Source organism: Sinohyriopsis cumingii, chromosome 12 (assembly GCF_028554795.1).
Source record: "Sinohyriopsis cumingii isolate HCF-2022 chromosome 12, ASM2855479v2, whole genome shotgun sequence".
NCBI lineage: Eukaryota > Metazoa > Mollusca > Bivalvia > Unionida > Unionidae > Sinohyriopsis > Sinohyriopsis cumingii.
The window spans coordinates 126,993,171-127,015,058 of record NC_142972.1 but is presented as its reverse complement, the minus strand read 5'-3'; the positions used below and the strand labels follow the sequence as shown (position 1 = coordinate 127,015,058).

Sequence of the window (21,888 nt, the reverse complement as noted above, 5' to 3'; positions counted from 1 at the left end):
TACGTCCCATGGGCGCTCGCACATTGGGGCAAGGGGTTGGGTCAATAGTCACCCCCAGCCAGTTTCTATTGTCAGCCATTTAATGTGAAACTTTGACCTCTTTTCTTTTAATCGCTGTTATTTAAACTGCCCAAGGAATAGTATTATATTAGTTCCAACCATTACAAATTACCGTTTATACATGCTACATGTATACAATGATTTTTTTTAAATTTGTAATTTTTATAAGATTACTGAAAATTGTGTTTTCTCGAAACACGACAGGTTTTAAATATTATTTTTGGCAAAGCCTCCATTTGATTAAAATCAAATCTAAATTTCACCTTGAACAGTAGTGATTTGATTTAGATTGTGCCGTGTTAAGGCATGTATGTCAACATCTTGAAAATACATTTACTAATTTCACCAGCCCGATCAAAGTTTCCTCAGGCAAACAATTTTTGTTTCGACAAGCCTGACGGGCACCTCATTTTGAATACAGGATGGGCCGGAACTAAAACCAGAGGGGCCCAGGGTGTCGGGCTATCCGATTTAATTTTAGCACTGCTGGTGTAGATAAAAGATCTGTGAATTGATTGTTGCATTTCGTGGTCACTTACTCGGCCTTCTGCCTATTTTCGTAACTCGCACGTTCAACACTTTTCCCAGGATTTAAAATATTCAACGTTATGTCTGGAAACCCCCACTTTTTGTCTAGGCCTAGCATTTGCGTATCCTTGAGCTGCCATTTTTTCAGAATCCCTCTCGTAACAGTTCTTTGAGAATGTAACGAGCACATAGGGCTGTATGGTGTTGCTTTGAAATCGACACGTTTGTAATAATGTATCCATTCTTTCATTATGCCTTTATCTTTCGGAAAAGAAAAAAAAAATGTTGTCCACTGGCTTTTCTTAATGTTTTATTACACCCGTAAGCAACGCAAAACGGTATTGTCTTTTACTCTGGCAACTCTCACTTGGGCTGCTGGAGTCGCTACTATGACGTCACATCCCGAAAGTAACCGAATAGGCGCGGAAATTTTGCATACGAGGTCACGGAAATTCAGCTCCTAGAAGATAGGCCAACATTTTAATATTGGCATTTCGGTCGCAGATGATACTTCAGAATAAGGTTTACTGCTACAGTACCTTTATTATTATTCAATATTTCCATTGGTTTCTGGTCTCCTTTAAGACTAAAAGGCTAAAGACTAAAAGTTAGACGTCACTGTACACTGGCTGCAGCTAATACTGAAAGCCTAGTTGAAGTAGGTTGTATTTAGGCAACAATAACATTTCTCCCTTCTCGCCATGTAATGATCCACGATGATCCAAAAAAATCTGGCCTGCTCCACTAAACAGCTGCTTGCTCGGAATGCTTGAAGCTGGTGCAGACAAATAGCATCTAGCTAATTTGGCCAAGCAGGGGAACTGAAACCTGTGAGCGTTCAACCAGCCGTATATGTCTTCTTCTCATGGCAAAAGAGGGCTGGCCAGATACAATTCAAGCATCGTATCAACTGCGTCATCCATGTGGGTTGTTTCGTTGATTGTATGGACAGGTTCATCACAGGCCACAGAAAACAAATCCCAGAGATGTGACATTGATGGTCTAGTGGCATTTGTTTCAGTTTCAGTTTTTCTTTTTTATTTGCTGGGAGTTCCTCCTGCTTGTCAGCTGACACAACTATGATGCATTCTGCTCTAAGCCATTCTTTGGATCTGGTCACAAGTACTTCTCCGCTGAATAGGCGATGTTTGAATCATTGACCCAAGATGGTGGCCAAGACAAGCCTCATGTTGCCAGCAATGTCAGCAAAGCGTTTGTTCATTGACTTCAACATATCACAGCGCATTGTCTGAATACCTTGACTCACATCATGCTCTCGAGCCAGCAACGTTCAGAGCACTTAAGCATAGGAAGAATGACGATACTGATGTTTGGCTATCACTTACTTCCTTGGTAATGTCCACAAATAGGCCTTAGGTCCACAGTATTGTTAATCAAGACCCACTGTTGGGCTGTTAGACTAGGTAGGTCATAGGGATTAGCGCAAGCCCCCAAGACTTGGTTTTGTTCATATAACATTGTATGTAGAATTCCAGCGTGTCTGGACATCCTGGACAAGTTTCTTATGGGCAACGCTGCTCTTCAAGCTGTTGTTATGCCAAGATGGAGTGCCGGAACTTGCTGACTGTGGATCGTGAGATCATCATGACATCTTTGACCGCTCATTATGACAGAATGACATCACTGACAACAAGCTGCAGCGTGTGTGCAAAACAACTGATGCTGTCGAGTTCAGCCAGATGCATTGCTTTAACCATGTTTGTACGTTTATCCAGTTTGCTCGCCAAATATTCTCCTGTGTGTAATTCATCGAGAGGCTTTGCTGCTAAAATTACGTGTTTCCACTGAAAGTCTTCCGTCAGCCAGTGTGCAGTGAGACTCACCAAGGCTACACTGAAGGACGGCTTTGACCATGTATCAGAGGTCAAACTAAGTTCAGATTGGGCAGAAACTAAATCATGCACCTTGCTTTGTATCGCGTTATGCTTGTCAGGTATCAAAGATGTGGAAAAGTACTTCCAACTTGGAATTTTATAGCCTGGTCCTGCCTTGGCCATCAGATATTGAAATCCAATGTCTTCAACAACAGAAAATGGTTGCACATCTGTTGCAAGAAATCTGCAGTAGCTTTGTGCCTAATAATAGCTTTTGGGTCGTCAAATGCAAGTGGCTGCTTCCAGTCCAGCATAGCATTAATAGTCAGAGTACAAGGAGTTGCTGCAGCTGCTGAGGTTAACTGCGCAGCATCCTTTTCTTTTTTATCTGCCCGAAACAGGCCATGTTCGATGATGTGCTTGCAGCGCAAGTGCTGGACAAGATTTGATGTCGTATAGTTTTTAGAATCCTTTCCACCTCTGGAAATTCATGCTTTGCAAAGTGTGCAATTTACTTTGGATTCATCGACTGCATTTACTTTGAAGTAATTCCAGACTAAACTTGAGTATTTCGAGTTCGACATTATGCATAGGCTTGGTAATTTATTTAATAGTGTACAATCGCTAGTCAATATTAATAATTCAATTGATTTAGTGCTCTTGATATAATGTTTTAAATCAAGTAAGTTACTGCTAAGTTGTCCACCTGGCTGGCTGGATGCACGAACCCCGCAGCGAGTTGCCTGCTGAAGTAGCTCAGCAGCTAGGGTAACATTGCTGGTGCTGGCATGCCAATATCACTGCTGTATAATACTTGTATGTCAGCGTTCAGCTCCTTTAGTGTGTGACCACTGTTCATTGATTAGCAGCATTGTATGACTGGCTAAAGAACAGATTAACGATAGTGAGTCATACTTTCATAGTAGTTGGCAATTTCGCTAGCTATCTGCTAATGTGTATGCTGAAGTTCAACAGCCACATGAGGCCTCATTGGCTGGTTGGCTGCTGTGATTTTGATGAGTGCATGAATAGTATTGATAATTTATTGTGTGCAGACAATCAGCGGTAGTTTACAGCAAGTGTGTTAAAAAAGTATTTACTTTTAAGAATATATTGTCTTTCAATTAACCCCCAAATCAAATGTTTATTTCTTAATTTCCACTATTTAATTCTGATTTAAAATTCAAGCCATGTCAAGATGAATGTTATGATTGAATTTATATTTTGGAAATTTGTTTACATTGGCACCGATTATTTCTGCCGATACCGATTATACCGATTGTTCTAATAATTGGCCCAATTATGAGTATGGCCGATTAATTGGTACAGCTTTATAATCAAGCAGTCACTTGTTTTTAATCTTCTTTTTTGAAGAGCAACAGTGATCGTTTTTTACTATCAAGGGCTATAGAGCAGCCATATCCAATACACTCAAGAGTTTGAAAGATCCAGCTATTTGTTTGGACATCACTTAACAGACCTGATAAAGTATTTTGCTCGATAATGCCTGGATGTGGTCTTTGACGTGCACCCTCTATGAACCTTTAGATGGAGCTTCCTTCGAGAACCAGACCCTCAGATTTCTTGCTATATTTTGTGTCCACAAGATGAATGAACAAGCAGTATCAATAGATAAGATTCAGTGGAAATTATGAGTCATTTTTTTTACCTTTACCAGTGAAGTTTGTTTTTAAAATCAACAGACCAGATTCCATCAGTTGTTTCACTCCCTATTTACTTTTACACTTTTATTTGGCAGCTTCTAAAGGCAAAGAAAGGGTAGGAAGCATCTTTTCCTCCCCTTTAAAGGTTCAACTTATTTGTTGTTGACAGATTCTCTCCTCCTGCCCCGCACTGATATCCTGCAAGTTTCGGGTTCATACTGCAAAATAATGAAGGAATGTGCACATGGGCAAGGTAGCTACAGGGTGAACTAGGGGTGTTCTATACTTCTAAAACCTTCATTCACCCTATGAGAGGATGAATTCTCATCATATTGTCAGGGTATTTCAATCTGGAAAGCAAAAGATGGAAATCAAAGATAAGTATTATATCATTAAAATTAGTTTTTTTTTTACACCCCCTTCCCTATATTTTGCATGCAGCATTAATTGTAATAGTATAGATGTCTATTTGTATGTCTCTTTTCTATTTTCAGGCCAACAGCCATGATTCTACAAAGTATAATGAACATATATGGGAACATATTTGGAGACAATGATTCAGAGAACTTTCTGAAGATAGTTAATATGCATAGATTTTGGAAAATTTTAATTGATGCTAAAGGTAAAAAGATAGACTTGATTAGAAGCTATGGTATTTACAAGAAAGCTGTACAGTGTATTTCAAATACTTTGAAGGAACTTGAGTATGAACAAATGCCATGGCAATACTTTGAAAGACTAAAAAGTTTGAGGCCTGCTACAGAACAAGACATAAAAGATCTTTTAATTTGTACAAGCATGAAGAGTAGTAAAGAAATTGACAAACTGTGGAAGGAAGCCACATCCATGGTTAAAAAAGAGAGGGAAAATGTAAGACTTGCTAGAACAGTACTGGATAAAACAAGAACCAGAATTCCGGTAGAGTTCTTCCCAAAAGAGTTTATTAAACTTGACGAACATCTCAGATGTGTGGAAATGAGGCTTAAAGAGGGTAGTTGTAGCAATAGCTATATAAGGGAACAACTGAAGATTTGGTACAATTGTGAAGACTTGCCAAAGTGCAGTCTTGATTTGGATAAATATATTGGTTCAAATGTATTCTGGAACTCCTGCTTAGATGTGATTGAAAAGATAAAAGAAACTACACATAAGAAACTTCAAAATTCTTTGAAAAGAAGTGAAGTTGACGATACTGTTGGATCTCTTTTTGGAGAACAAGATGATAGTGACATGCAGTATCCCAGAGTTTGTTCGATGTATTTGAGGACTCTGTATGAAGAAGGTAGCTACAAGTACAAAGAAAACTGGATGCGTACCTGCAATGATACTGATACGCCATTAGAGCATATTGTAAATATGTTCAAGAATTCTGATATAACTGAAGAAACGAAGCTTGCAGAAACCATCCTTGATATTCAGATTCGTACAGGGGAATCTTTGGAAAGATTTCAAAACAGAAGTAAATATCTGCAACAAGTCAAAGCAATGAATAATGTTTTACCAGCATTTGAGCTGATTATCCAAAACAGTGAACTTTCAGAAGCAATTGACCGATTTGAAGGCCTGAGAGAACATGATTTTGGTGCTGTTACATGGACTGAAGTTGACAACATGTTACAAACTCTCATGAAGATTGCTTCACTGGTCAATGAAGAATGTGTGAGGATACTTCAAGCACTAGCAAAAGCACCACCTCTTATCAGATTTCTTAAAACAGTGGCAGATGTTGATCTAATAGACCTAATTGAATCCGTAGAGGAGCTATCAGAACAGTCTGTCAATGAAGCCACTGTATCAGGTCTCATCGATGTAAAGAGATTTCTCAAGCCATTTCTGAATGAAGACTTTGGATCAAACATAGAATTATTTTTCAGGAAAGTCTCGGAACAGTCAGCAGCTGTCAACACAAATGCTTTTGTTTCAAAAGTAACAGAATGCCAGGACAATCTGCACAATTTGAAATCACTGTATAGAAATATAGCTAACAGGGGTGAAATTGCGAGAAAAAAAATTTACAGTGTCAATAAAAAAGGAATATTCATGTTTAAAATTGAACAGGAAGTTTGCTTTCTCACTGTTCAATATGCACAGAATAAGAAGAAAATAAATCTTACACAGGATAACATGTTAGACCTAAGAAGTCGAGCATTGATGCTTATGAACACAGAAAACAAGAGGATGTCAGATGAAGAAAAGAAAAAGAGAAAACAGAGTTTTGAAATATTTGTAAGAAATGTCAATGTTGCTTCAGAAATAAGTCAGCTTTTGACAAATTTGCATCATTCAGGTCACCTCAGGTTTGAGAAATTTATGGAAAAGAAAAATATAAAAGATCTGGCAGCTTTGAAGGAAGATTTAGAACAGAAATATTTTACTTGGTGTGAAGATCTTCAACAGTGTCGCAAAATTTATTACTACATGAACTTTTTTTATGGAAGTCAAATTCATGCTTTCTACACTTTCTTGAAGAATGAAAAGGGACACGATAAAGTCCTTACTATGCTCAGATTTATCCATCCAGAAATTGAATTACAGGATATCAGGAAGTACTATTGTTCTCTAGACACTGATGGGGCTGATTCTACTATCCTTCAAAACATGGGCCTGACTCTGGAATATGCTGTTCAAAACTTGCAGCCTGTTTGCAGAATGATACCAAAGAATGTTGAGCAATCCATAAGAATTGAAGACTGTGTCATGCCAGGACAGCTTAAGCTTGTTGCATTAGAAATAAATAGTAGTTTGGTGGTAAGGACTGTAATGGCTCTGTATAATAACACAACCAAGAAGTTACCAGAATCGTATCAGGTTGTATTTTGCAACCAAAACACGACATGGATAGAATTAGAACTGCTACTGCAGCGGTGTACCCAAACACATGAAGTTGGAATAAATGAAGCTCTATTCTGTATTGCAAATGTAGAGCTACTTCCAAATGATTTACAGTTTCTTCTTGTTGAGACTCTTAGACACTTTCCTATGGACTGTCCGTACTTACTTGCCATTATTTGCAGAGGCACAGACAATCACCCCTTTGTAAATGAGTTCAGTGATTTTGTTAGCAGAGTGCATCCTTTGTCAGATAGAGCATTTGAAGATATCTTACAACAGACTTGGCCTAATGTTCTCTGTATTACATCGGATGTTCCAGGACTTGGAAAAACTGAAACAATCAGACAAAGGGCACATTGTTTGGGGAAGAATGTGCTAACACTTCACACAAGTGGACCTGTACACAAAGCAGACCTTGTGAAGCGTCTTTCTAAACTAAGGATTAAGTCCAAAGATGCCCTTCATATTGATATTGGGATTGTTGACAACCCAATGGAGCTGGACGCCTTTTTGTTTGAAATTGTCATCTTAGGATTTTCTTCAGCTGGTAGTTCATTTGTACATTTGCCAACAAGACATATTTTTATAGAGATTGCCAACACTGTTAGTAATCAGCTGAAAGATAGCCTGCAGACAGCAGTTTCCTTCTGTAGAGAGAATTTGGCATGGCAGAATTATAATAACTTCATTGTAAGTGTTCACTTAAATAGTCCAGTCCAGGTAGTATGTCACTATCTGAAAGCTTTAAGGGATGAAACACTTGACAGAATAGACTTGCATTTCACAGGCATAAGGGCCGTGAGACCACTAGAAAGGAATGTTTGCAAAACATTACTACAGCAGTATTTCCCTGGACCAGAAGATATGTCTTTTACCATAGCAAAGACTTTTATAAATGTTCTAGCAGACCAGTTGAAGAGGTTATCATGTAGTGTCTATTTTAGAAGCAATACTCTCAAAGCAGCAGTAGGTTCAGATAGGATGGAAGTCAAAAGTAAGCTTGTCCTTGCTCTTCTTGGATCATCCAGAGAATTTGCCACGCGATCTATTAATTCTTGCAGATTGCTTCAAGTTTCATCCTTAAATATAGCATCAGAGATTGCATTTAGTCCTAGAGGAGAATATCAAAAAGAGATCAGTCTATCTTCAGAGTTAAGAGTACAAGGAATGGTAAGATGGGAGGATACCAACCACCTTATATTTCTCTTCCACAGTCAGGATATTCAGACACTGTCTGCAATGTATAGAGACAAATCAAAAGTACCTCCAAACATAAAAGACCTGTTTGAAAGGCAGGTCAGAAAGACACTTCCGGACTTTAAATCAATGTCAGGATCTGATTTACAAGATATTCTTCAGCGAGTAGCACGAACTAACCCAACACCACTCTCAAAGACAAAACTGGAAGACATGGCAAAGGATTATGCTCTAACACCAGACAACTTGCTGAAGATGGTTCTCATAATGCTGAGAGTACAGGCTCACATACCTGTGATTATTATGGGGGAGACTGGTTGTGGGAAAACATCACTTCTTCAGTACCTGTCTAGAATTTGTGGGGTTTCTTTAAAAATCATTTCAATACATGCTGGGATTGAAGAAGACTGTCTTGTGCAGAAAGTAACATATATAAACAAGGAGGCATTGATTAGCCTCTCTAATCCTGTTTGGCTTTTCCTGGATGAAATCAACACATGCAATCACCTTGGAATTATTTGTGATATTGTTTGTCATCACAGATGTTTTGGGCATTCCCTTGCTCCAAACCTTGTGGTAATGGCTGCATGCAATCCCTATAAATGCAGGCGACATGATACAATTTTAACATCAGGCCTTAAGGGAATGGTGAAGATGGATGAACTATCACACTTGGTCTACAGAGTCTTTCCATTACCTGAAGCAATGGTGGATTTTGTATGGGACTTTGGAAGTATTAATGAAGCAGATGAAGAAATGTATATTCATCGCATGATTCAAGATGTCTTTGATGGTTGTCCAGAAATGGACAGTTTATTTGCAGACCTTATAATTATGTCTCAGAAAGTAACTAGAGATATTGAACAATCAGAATCTTGTGTCAGTCTGCGAGATGTGAATAGATGCAAATTGTTGGCAAAATGGTTTCCAGACTTTCTGATCAAGCTGAAAGGAAAAGCTTTATATACAAAGATAGAATTTCTGATTGAATGTATGATTTTGTCCCTAGCCCATTGCTACCACAGTCGATTCTCTAATGCATCGGACAGAAAAAGATACAGAGAACACATAGCAGATATTTTTACACTAAATATGTTTGAATATAAAGAGGACATGATAGGAGATATTATCATCAAAACGCAGAGAAGCATCCTAAGTGAAATGGAAAAGCCAACAGGAACTGCTGAAAACACAGCTTTACAGGAAAATGTCTTTGTCATACTAGTCTGCATCTTGAATAGGATTCCAATATTTGTTGTAGGCAAACCTGGGTGCAGTAAATCTCTTTCAATGCAAGTAATTAGAAGCAATCTCAGAGGTAAAGATTCAAGGAATGATCTCTTCCGATCTTTACCACAGCTCTACTGTGTGTCCTTTCAAGGTTCAGAATCCTCCACTTCCGATGGTATAATCAAAGTCTTTGAGAAGGCACAGAGGCACCAAACTGATAATAAGAATGAAGTACTATCGGTTGTCATTCTGGATGAAATAGGACTCGCAGAACGATCCAGGTTCAATCCTCTAAAAGTACTTCACAGCTTATTAGAACCAGTTGGAAGACAGTTTCCAGATGTAGCTGTAGTTGGCATTTCAAATTGGGCACTGGATGCTGCTAAAATGAATCGAGCAATATATCTTTCAAGACCTGAAATGGATGAGAAAGAATTGATGGAAACAGGGAAGTCAATTAGCAAGTCCCTTGAAAAGAGAAGAAATGATGCCTTCAGTGAAGTGATTCCTTCAAAATCAGAGACCTTCACCTCCGTAGAACTTGATAAAGAGTTGCATTGTGTGGCAAAATCCTATCTACAGTATGTTAAAAGACAAACATTCCCCAATTTTCATGGATTACGTGACTATTACTCTCTTGTTAAGTATATAGCAAGAACATTGTCCAAAGTGTCATGTAGTAATCAGAATGAAGAAACAAAAATGACTGTTATAATGAAGGGTCTGCAAAGAAATTTTGGTGGTTTACCCTCCGAACGCTCGACCCTACATGAATTATTCCAAGCAAATCTACATACTCTCCAAAATGCTGACGTACCAGTCCTTGATCTGATAACTGAAAATATCAAGGATGAGATGGCCCGGCACTTGATGCTGATTACCAGTGGTGATGCTGCATTGGATATTGTGGAACAGGAACTTGACAGACTTGGTCGAGAGAAATTTACAATCTATGGAAGCAAGTTTGAAGAAGATCAAACTGATGAATATTATTATAGAATACTTAACAAAATTATAATTTGCATGGAACAAGGTCTTGTTCTCATTCTGAAAGATTTGGAAAATATTTATGGAAGCTTATATGACATGCTTAATCAGAACTACACAATGGTTGGACAAACAAAAAACTGTAGGGTAGCATTGGGGCCCCACAGTAATTCCTTGTGTCAAGTCCATGATGAATTTAGATGCATAGTTTTTGTTGAAGAAAGCAATCTGAACTTTGCAGATCCACCATTTCTTAATCGTTTTGAAAAGCAGAGCTTAAAATTTTCAGATGTTCTGGCACAGGATGAAGTTGATTTGATTAAAGATTTGATTGATTTTGTGGACAAAATTATTTGCATACCAGCAAAGCATTTCAAGCCAGATGATGTTTTCCCAGTTTTTGGTCCAGACATGATTCCTTCTCTAGTACATAAATGCTACATTGAGATGAATGTAAGTGAGTCATATGACATTTTTGAGGAGACGAACACTAAGTGTTTAGAAAAATTAATTTGGATAATGAAACCAGAAGCTGCAATCAGATTGCCTTTGTCGGAATATGGAATAGATAATGAAAGGGAGGTGAAGCGTATTTTGAATGATTATCTCAAACTTCCAATTCACAGTGGACTTCAAAGCTTTCTTCAGACAGAGATCTCTTGTCAGAATAACGAAAAGTGCAAGATGATTATGTTATTTACAAACAGTAACATTCACACAAGTATTGCTTCCCTTTTGACAGAAATTCCAAGCCAGGTTGAGAAATTGGGGGCTTTTAAATCAGAGAAACAGATGACTCTGCGAATTAAACAGTTTTGGTCAGACCCAAAGAAATTGCTGTTTGTACTTCAGTGCAGACCCTTTGATGATGAAACCCAAATACTGTTGGCAAGAAATACAATTGAGAGGCTGCAAAAGGACTACCAAAAGGATGTGAATGCATCAGCAAAGCATGTATGTATAATTCTGCATATGGACAGAGCTGATTCTGGGATTAAATCACTGCCTCAAATCAACTTTCTCACCAACTGGAAGCTTGTTATGGTAGATAGTTTACAGAGACCAAAAATGCCACTGCCCAATGTTCTTTCTTACACTTTGATTAACATTATTAGGGACAGACGACCTCTAAAAAATGACATCAAAGAGCAATTAGTCTGGGCTTTCACAAGGATCCAGTATACCTCCAGAGGAAGAGATGTTATGGGAATTCAGTCAATCATGCAGCAAATTTGTTCTGCCGAGGGATTTTTGATAATCTTAGACAAGTTTATATTTAGCTGGATTGAGGCACTGTCAGAAGTAGATGATAAAAACTGGCAAATAGAGGTTGCATGTGATAGTCATGCACTCTTGTCATCCTCAACATTTTATGGTACCCTGGATAACTATATTACAGAGGTAATTAGGGGTCCTCTGGCTAGAATTTTGATTGAGCTTGAGAAAATTGATACTCTATCTACATTTTTCCTTAAAGATGCTTGCACAGAAGTACTTGAAGTTTGGGAAAAGCTTTTTACAAACCCAGAAGTTTTCTCCATCACAAACACCCCAACACCAGCTGGGGCAGAGTGCTATGTTTGTTCCTGTCCTGTGCTGAATCTTAGAGTTCCTTTTTATAGAACAGTTTATATGAAAGTTGAGCATACCAAACAAGAGTTTCTGAAATCTCTTCAATCAGTCAAATCAGCTGCAGGAATAGAAGATACTAGAGATGTGCCAGAAGTTGTGTTGCAAGACTTGGTACGGCAGCATGAGAAAGTCATAGCTCAATCAGTTCCAGAAATTGCAATGATGGACTACAGAACATGGAAGGAGGACTATTTACATGATTTCAGCAATGTAACATCATATGAGATGGTAAAGACTGTGCCAAATGAAGAAAGAATCAATGCACTGAAATGGTGCTTGATGGGAAAAAAGGGATCAGACTCCAACTTTTCCCCAACTTATTTTGTTGCTAATATGCATGCCACAGTTTGGATTCATGAAAGTATCCTCCATGCAGAGCTGCAGCTTATTGAATTGTGTGTAGACATTATAAAGGAGGAGTATACTGACATTACAACATTTTTGCAGACCATTTTTGGCAGTACCAAAATGGAATCCAAAGAAACAAAACTGGATTTACATGAGCATGAAAATACTTCTGAGGAGCATTCTGTTGTCAGTAAGAAAACAAACTGGAGTCTGGAGGAGGAGGAGACAAACAAAATTCTGGAAACCCAAGGCAAGCTTGAAAATATGGATAAAAATACAGAAGTTTTCCAAGATGCAGAACTGCCAGAAAACATAGTGTTGAATGACATGAAAGAGAATACTAATGAAAAAGAAACTGAAGTAAATACTGAAGATATCGAAAATAATGTAGAGGAAGCAACAAGTGCACATGCTCATGATCCATATGCTAAATCAATCCTTGGATTGAATGAAGGAACCTATGACTCTAACAATAGTATACATCTCTGGGAACTTGAATGTCAGTCAGACACATTGTCAGAAGATAAAGGTTCTCCTTTGGAAGAGTTCCAAATGGCTAATTTACATGGTGTGCACAAGAAATATGATATAATTAATTATTTTTCAGCAACTGAGATTGATAGTTCACAGGATGAGATAGAAATAAGACATTATGAGAGGCTGGTTGAGAAACTTTGCATCATGATGCTTCCAACTGAGAAGACATTAAAAATATTTTCAGATATCAGCAGTTGGCACCAAAGAGCTAACATTTTGGTAAGTCTTGCTAATCAAGTTTCCATAAATCCAGGTACATTGTATGCTGTTAGGCTTTGCTGTGATGTTGCTGTTCATATCGTCATTCCACTGAAACAAATGACAGACGTACTTGTTAACCTAGGATTGATTTTACAAGCTGGTTATGCTCTTGATGCTCTGGAAGTCAGAGTTATAATTAGACAACTACTGGAACTTTCTGGACACCAAGAGATTAGACTGAAGTTAATTGCAACATACTGTAGTCGTTGTATTGGAGCAAATCCAGATACAGACATAGTGGACTGGTTGATGGATTTTGTTGCAGAGGACCTACTGCAATCTCATGAACTGGTACATTTAAAATACCCTATTCATCATGCTATCATGACAGACCTCAGCTCTGATCAAAACATTTCTCTGCAAGTATTGGGCAGTGAAGAAGAATTTGATAAAATCATTGAAATTTCACCTTTTCTCCAGTCTATTGATACATGTTTGAAAACAATACATGCCAAAAATCAAGCAGATTCACCATTTTCTGCAATGCTTGTTGATATCCTGGAACAGGACATTTTTAATGCCTTGTTCGAGGACAGTGAAATAGAGGCCCATATACAAGACCTACATTATTTTCTTCAGGCTAACAAAATAATACAACATGATCTATTATCTCTGAGATATGTTACAGCAGTAGCTTATATTAAAAGCTTTCTTGCAAACTTTTGTCTATATTTAAAAGAGAAGAGCTATGGAACTGCAGACTATCAAGTGGTTGCACAAACTGTAAATGCTGCAATGACTAAATCACATCCAATGCAAGTATTTTTCTTGAAATGTTTGGGGAAAAAAACATGGATATATGAATTACAAAGAATCTGTCAAAAACTTTCTGAACTGCTTCCTTGCATTAGTGAGTTAGAATGGACAACAGAATTTAATTATACCTGTGTTGAAGCAAGTCCTGTCTCACTGCAAGTACCAACAAGCATTTCCAAATTCTTCACTTCATTTTGGTCAGCAAGCAGCAATGAACTAATGAACCAGTTGGTGAAGAAAGCAATGTCATCCTCAGAAAATATGGTTTGTCTTGGAGGTGCAGTCTTATGTGACATTTTTCTGAAGAAAACACTTTCTGCACTGAATGACACAGACAACACACATGCTGTTTTGGTAATCAATAATGCAAAACAAGAGAAAATGGACACAAATCAGCTCTGTGTGCTTGAGGCTTTGTGTGGAACAAAAGAAACAAAATTAGAGATCTTGCAGCTTCATGAAGAGTCCACATGTCAACAGAAGGATTTAGCAGCATTCGTAGGTCACCTGCTTGTAATTCTTACAGGTTTTGGGTCTGCAAATGGAAATCCTACGTCTTTCTACTCAACATGTTTGATGAACCCCCAAATTTTGACTGAACTTTATGTTCCTGGAGTACCTGATACTAAGGAGTACTTGACACAACTGGCACATGATCATCCAGACTGTCACCATATTCGTGGAGATTCAGGAATATATTACAGATATTGTAGGGAAGAAGACTTTCAAAGTAAAAATATTTCCTTTTCTGCACATCTTCAGAGAACTTCTACAGTTGTTAAATGCATACCAAGAAAAGGATGTCAACAAGACAAATGCATGCAGTCTGATTTAAGACAGCTTTCAAGACTCACTTACCATGTACTTCAGTGCCTGCTGTATGGATGTCTTGCTGGATCAATTGCCATTGGGTTCTCTTCAGTTGAGGATGTAAGTAAATTATTACTCAGATCAAGTGATGAATCAAAAAACACAAAAGAATTAATAGTAGAGACCTTGAAGGAACATTTGATGACTGTTAGTTCCCATCTTGGATTGGAACAGCACAATGCTGTTGTTTTCCTGCATGCTGTTCTCCACGAGACAAAAGATATGTTGTGTACAGACACAAGAAAGATGATAACTGTGAAAGAGAGATTGGAATGGGAAGACAAATTTGCTTTCAGATTGGACAATATGGTGAAACAAAGGTTTTTAGTTCTCCAGCAAGTGAGAAGGAAACAAAATATTTTGCATGGTTTATCTAATGATGCCTTAGAAAATCTGATTCAGGAAGTGATTGACACAGAAGAGGTAAATGAAGCTGACAGAATTCAAGGTTCACCTTCAGAGTGGAGAATCACCAAGGTTCCTTCCCTAAAAAGTCTTTTGTCTGAAATTGAACTTGAAAGAAAAGAGAATGATTTCCAATTTCTCTATCTTGTTTTGAAGAATCTGCCCTCAGTTGAGCTTATGAAAAATATCATGCCCATTTTAAATTGGCACCTCATATCTGTCATCCAAGCAAGCTATCACTTGAAGAAAAAGGATTCATTTGTGATGAGAGTCTCAGATTTCATTTGCAGAGAATCAGATGATACAAAAAGAGAACTGATAAAAGATAGATTTGAGAAATATAAGCTTGCCATAGCCAACATAATAGAAAAAAGGAGTGTTCTTCTAGAATTTGACCCAGATTTTCCAGAATTAGAACATGCGCATGATGACATGCAACTTAAATTATGCCTTTTGGATGATCAGCACTCTCTTATATACAGGGTCCTCTCAACTCTTGTTGACCTGCAGAACAGATTCATTGACGAGACTCTGAAGATAGCCATAAATGCCAAACCATTGTCTCTAAACTTCTTGAGAAGGGATTGCAAAGCTGAGATCCAGTGTGTTCCCTTATCAGATGCAGCAAGCAGGGACATTATCTCTTTTGAGTGGAAAGATAGTTTTCTTGTGTTTTCACATTGTGATTTGCGATATGGCTATGGACAAAGGATTTTGCATGACTTTGAAAAGATAGAGACAGCTCTTGTAAATGCCATCTTAACAAATAAAAAATATCTGCTGATGGAAGATGATTTGCCAACTATTGTGTACACAGATGAACGTTTCCGAAACTATGTGCACATGGCTCAGCAAGTTAAAAAAATAATAGACCAACAGCCCTTACCATCAGCATTGGTTGAGGCAGTCAAAACTAAGAGGGAGAAAGATAATAGACAGGTTCCTATGTTACTTACACACACAGGAATACTTATGTCACTACTGAAGAAAACATCAGGAGACCCTCAAACCACCCTTATTGACTATGTGGATTCCTGGAAGAACATACTGAACCATCCTCTTCCCAAAGACCTGTTGCCAAGTCCTGAAAACAGCATCAAACTTTGCCATATTGTAGCTTTGCATGAACTTTTAGAGGAGCTAAATGCAGAGAGTGTAATAGATTCTCTGGACAGCCGACTGCGTGTAAGCTTGAATCCACATACAGAAAAGAAAGTTAGTGACATTTTGTCAAAGAATAAAGACAATGCAGAGGTTATGTTGAAGGCAGTCAAGCTATTTGTTCACAGATGTCTGTCTTCCGATGATGCTGATGAGACGCAGCTGATGATCAGTTACTTGGGCGATGCTTCATTTTGGCCTACAGGAATGGTGAAGGATGGTGTACTGAGGAAGGATGGCTCTGAGGTAGAACTATGCAGACTTTTTCCAGACAGTATGAAGGTCCAGAACGTATACCAAGTCTATAAACTTTGTAAGGAGAAGGTTGAAGTAAGTTAACTAAGTCTTTTTGTTCAGAATCAATATACATTACCCATATCAATCAATATACATTACCCATATCAATCAATATACATTACCCATAGCAATCAATATACATTACACATAGCAATCAATATACATTACCCATAGCAATCAATATACATTACACATAGCAGTCAATATACATTACCCATAGCAATCAATATACATTACACATATCAATCATCATTGAAATGCTATCCATAGTCATGAACAAGGTTGCATCCAGGATCGAAAAGCCTTGTTTCCATCTACTCATTCTTGCAAAGTATTATATAAAAAGTTATCTCCCTCCCTAAGTCACTATAGATAGAGTTCAGATAACAAGGATAATATATTGATGGACAGATGTATGTACTGGTGGATGGAGGGACATGACCAATCAAAATATATCCAATAAATATTGACATAATAAAGTTTGAAAGTCTGTATATATATGTGATATCAGTTCATAAGTTTGAATAGCATTTTTAAATACTCTGAATTTGAGCTGGAATAGATGGATGTTACACTAACTTGACACAGACTCGTACTTACAACCTAAATTCATCTACACTACTTGGAAGAAGGTAATCATACTTGATATTATCTTTACAAGGATGAGTAGATGAAATGGTTCAGATTCTAGATTCAGTCCAGGGGGAAAAGGGGGTTGTGGGGCCAAAGACAAATTTCATTGGTGATTTGGCACTTTCTTAAATAGTCATCGACCACACCTACCTACCATTTTCATAGTTGAAATCCACTGCTTTGGAAAATTAAAAGAATTTTATTTTAAAAAATTCAAACCTTCAATAAAAAAACAAACACGGTATTTTACTTGTTCTATGAACACAAAGCTTAAAATTTTCCAAATTAAGTGTCTGAGGAAGATTTTTTTACATCTTCTGGCCAAACAATATAAGAAGTGAAGATCTGCAGCAAAGGACAGAATCAATATTTCTTGCCTTGGTTGTGAAGAAAAGAAAATGGAGGTGGCTGGTGCATGTATACTGAAAGTCACTGGATACACCACTCAGGACAGCCCTCAACTTGACCCCGGATGGAAGATAAAGAGGATTCAGCCCAAAGAGACTTGGAGAAGGACTATAGAGAAAGAGATGAAGGAATGTGGACTGATATGGAATACTATCACACATGGCTGCAGACCATCAGCAGTGGTACTTTCTTGTCAAAGCCTTATGTATGATGTACTAGAATTAGCTCCCTTTTTGTATGTTGGGACCTCTTCATTTTAGAGGTAGATTGTATTTTCCCATATGATGGCATTGAATAAAGCATATAGGCCTGTTAGATTCATCTTTTGGACATATTTAATCTTAAGGTTTAGAAATAAGAAGACATCAGACCTGCATAATCACTGTCACAAGTTCAAAGAAAATCAGAACAATCTGCAGTATGATTGCCATAGAACTTTGATTGGACACAGCACTCCATACATCAAAGCTCTTTAAAAAAAAACACAACTTATCACATATGGAAGATCCTTGTATCTTTGACTCATAATTACCCTCCCCGACTTGAATGAATCAAGTTTAGATATCACTTCCATGTTTCATTATACCATGCTGTACTCCACTAAATGTTGTTGGCAAGTCCATGCAAATGCAGCTAGAGTAGAGAAGAAACCTTCCATAAATTCTGTTCCTAGAAAGACATTTGTTGACCAAAGGATGATTCCAATTGTACACTCTTGGCATCTCCCAGCACCATGTGAGCTACCACCCAACCCAAGATTGAAGCAGAAAATACAGTAAATCAATCTAAATGAGACAGATAAAATGCCAAGACATTATATCCTATTACAGAAAGAGCTTCAAACTACATAGTGTAAGAGCATAACAAATAAAAGAACTTTACACTACTAGCAAAAAACTGCTGATCCATTGATGATACATGCCAGAACCATGAAAAAAAAAGAGGAAACAATGGAATCTGCCACACTTCCAAAAGCATCTGATTTTATCAAGGTTTTCACTAAATTTTAAAAGTATAGAAAGCATGGAAACTGGAGAACCCCCTGATACCGCACCAGGGAAACCTCCTGTACTTGTAACACTTCTATGTCTGACACAGAACATGACCCAATAGCTTAATTCTGCCATCAGAAGATTCTTTAACAGAAATAAGAGTTAATATAAAAATGTATAATATAAGCTGCAATAACTTTTCAAGACATACTGATATAGCATATGTGACTAGAGGAATGTCATAAAATAAAACTCCTCACAGCTGAATTTCAATATGACAGGCTATAACCATTTGTGTCTACATAAAGCTTGCATACTTTCCTAATGAAATCTTACCCCCAAGCACTTCTGTCAGTTAATCTGATATTTATCATTATATTTCAGCGGTGACTTTAGTAGTCTCCATACACTTTGTTCTGCAAAGTATGAATGAGTGAGGAATGAAAGTAGAAGTCTTGTTTTAGAATACAGTATTGCCTTTGTACTGATAACTGTATACCTCATTCCATCCTGCCACAGAATAGCCCTCTGAGCTGACCATCTACAGTTGATCTCTTTTACTAAAAATTCTCTTATGGCACCATGTGTGGCAGTGATTACTTTCCAGTATATTTGTAAAATAATACTCCCAAATCTCAAGGTCTAGACCAGAAATGGAAACTGAATAAGGCATGCAGGGAAATGCTTCGGTCCCTCTGTGAAACAAATTTGATCATTTTGAAAATATGTATTCCTGATACTCTTATTTACCAAGGTAATTACAGGGAATACACTAACAACATCTTGGAGTTTCTAAATGTGTCAACAATCAATAGTTTGATTTTGCTTTCAAATATGCCATAAGGGAATGAGAAAAAGTACCTGGAGTTTTTTATGCCATCAGGCTAAAACTCACCATACTAATTAGAACAAGAAGAAAATATTGAGCTCTTATTTCTCCAGGTTGAACTCTTGTTCTTCTGTTGAATTTGTATGGACCACAGTCCTAAAAAAAATGTCAAAAATAAAAACACCTGTTTCAGTCACCTAGTGAAATCTGTTAAATTGGTCACTACCCTACGAGAAATTTGAAATATATTGGCTGAAAAATTTCTTCAAACATTCTTCACCAGAGAAATGTTACTAATAATTCCAATGTATCAAAAACTGAAGAAAAAAAGCTTCCTTTAAATTTTAAAACTTTCATTTGATCATCTGGTAAAAATTCAAAAATTTATTAGAGAAGCTTTTATTTGGAAAGAACAAATAATAGCCATCCTTTTTTACTTAGAGAAAGCTTATGACACCACATGGGTGCATATCACTGTGCATTCAGTCATTCTGAAATTTAAATAAACCTTTATCATCCTAAAGGCTTTTATAATTTGTATCTGAGCTTTTTGTTTTAAAAAAATGCAAGTGGAGATTAAATTGGTCTTTCTTCCCATCCTTCCAGCCAACCTTCCATTCATTCCACATTCATTTCCACACTATCACTGTCAGCATTCGGGGCCCTGAGTGGTCGAGTGGTCTAAAGTGCTCTCTGTTACGGATCACTGCCATCTCACCTCTGTCTGCGCCGGTTCGAGTCTCAGATTCAGCCAATGTGGGTATGTGAGAAAGCTTGCCATTAGCTTCTCATGGGTCGGTGGTTCTTTCCGGGGTTTTCCTGGGTTCTTCCTCCGCCATTAATACTGGCCGCCATATATAGCCTGTCGTGTGCTGAAAAATGGCGTTAAACCCAACAACAACAACAACAACAACTGTCAGCATTCTGCATCATTATTTGTCAGAGTTATAGCCCCTCAATTTTGGACCCATAATTGAATCACTTAATTATTTTCAGATTTCAACCAAGTCTAGAATGCAGCTTGATACTGATGAAATCTTGGTTGAGTTCCTTACCAGCATTCGTCATCATTGTTTAGTAGAGTCATTGCCCCTGACTGTCCAATCCACACACTTTCATATCCATACTCCCTTATTAATGATTGCATTTCATCATCGTTTAGTAGAGTCATTGCCCCTGACTGTCCAATGCACACACTTTCATTTCCACAAAGTAACTTCTTTGATTATTATTGGATTTTATCCAAACTGGTATGCAGCTTGATTTTCATGGTACTCACATTACTACTGTGTTGTCCATGGTAATTAAGTCATATTTTTTTTCAATTAAATCTTGAATGTTGCAGATAATACAGTGACATTATGCAAATGTATGATATCCTAGGCATCCAGATGCAGTTCAAAGTCATTTTATTCCATTCTATTTATGGTTATTTTGAATCAGTTAAAATTTTTCTTCATCGTGTGATAATAATAAAAATAATAAAGACTTTATTTAGAGAGGTAACTTAATTAGTTACAGAACTAATCTACCTTGAGGCCTTCTATCTGTTATGTACAATATATACAGTTATATACAACATGATGTGAAGAATCTTGCTAGACACTAAATAATTAAGTGATTTAAAAAATCAAAGTACCAAGCCTGGAACATATGCACAGGCATCTGTGAACACATAAACATATATAAAATATAAAATATTATCCTGCATGTAAAAATTCAACTGTGAAAATGATGCAAAAGGTACGGAAAAGCTGGTGATGTTTATCTTACTAGAACTGTTCAATTGTCTAAAGATTTCATCCTTTTGAGACATTGATTATGAAAAGAAGAAATGCGAGGAGCCTGCCTTATGTCACTGGGAATGTTGTTCCATACCAGTGGACCAGTATATTGAAAACTTTTTTTAAACAATTCCTTCTTTGGCCTTGGTATAATGTCATTTTTTCTTGTTATGGACCTTAAATTTGGAGTACCATCAGCATCTCTTTGGTGAAAGATATTGCTTAGATAGACAGGAATGTCTTTTCTGGATACTTTATACATCAATTTGGCCTTTCTAAGAAATATTCTTTCATGTATTGTTAAAATCTTTATATTATTCATTGCATCCTGGAAACTAAATATAATCTTGCTCTTTCTTTCCAAATCATACTTATGAAATTTACTGAACAATTCCAATTGTTTGCTCCAAAGATTAAAAAATATAGATATTGTTTGACTGGTTTGATGAATTTCAGTTGAAATAACCTCTCATGTAAAATTACACTATGTCTGTCCTCTCGTTTTCAGGAGCATAGACGGAATGAGCAACATACAATTTCACTACTTCAGTCGTTCCCAAGCCGCAATAAATCCAAAGAAATGCAGTCCAATAGAAGAAAAGCTGCAAAACTGTACACTTAGTTCTGATCGCTACAAGAGGC

At 37.2% G+C, this 21,888-nt stretch overlaps 1 protein-coding gene across 1 annotated transcript in view; it reads left to right on the top strand.

Annotated features, from left to right (window-relative positions):
* LOC149787424 (uncharacterized) overlaps positions 1–21,888 on the top strand; it is an 82,973-nt gene extending 61,085 nt beyond the window's left edge. Inside the window, exons 8-9 of the mRNA XM_089976101.1 lie at positions 4,582–16,633; positions 21,755–21,888. Of these exons, the coding sequence (XP_089832227.1) occupies positions 4,582–16,633; positions 21,755–21,868 (12,166 nt within the window). The 3' untranslated portion in view covers positions 21,869–21,888. The remainder of the gene's footprint in view (positions 1–4,581; positions 16,634–21,754) is intronic.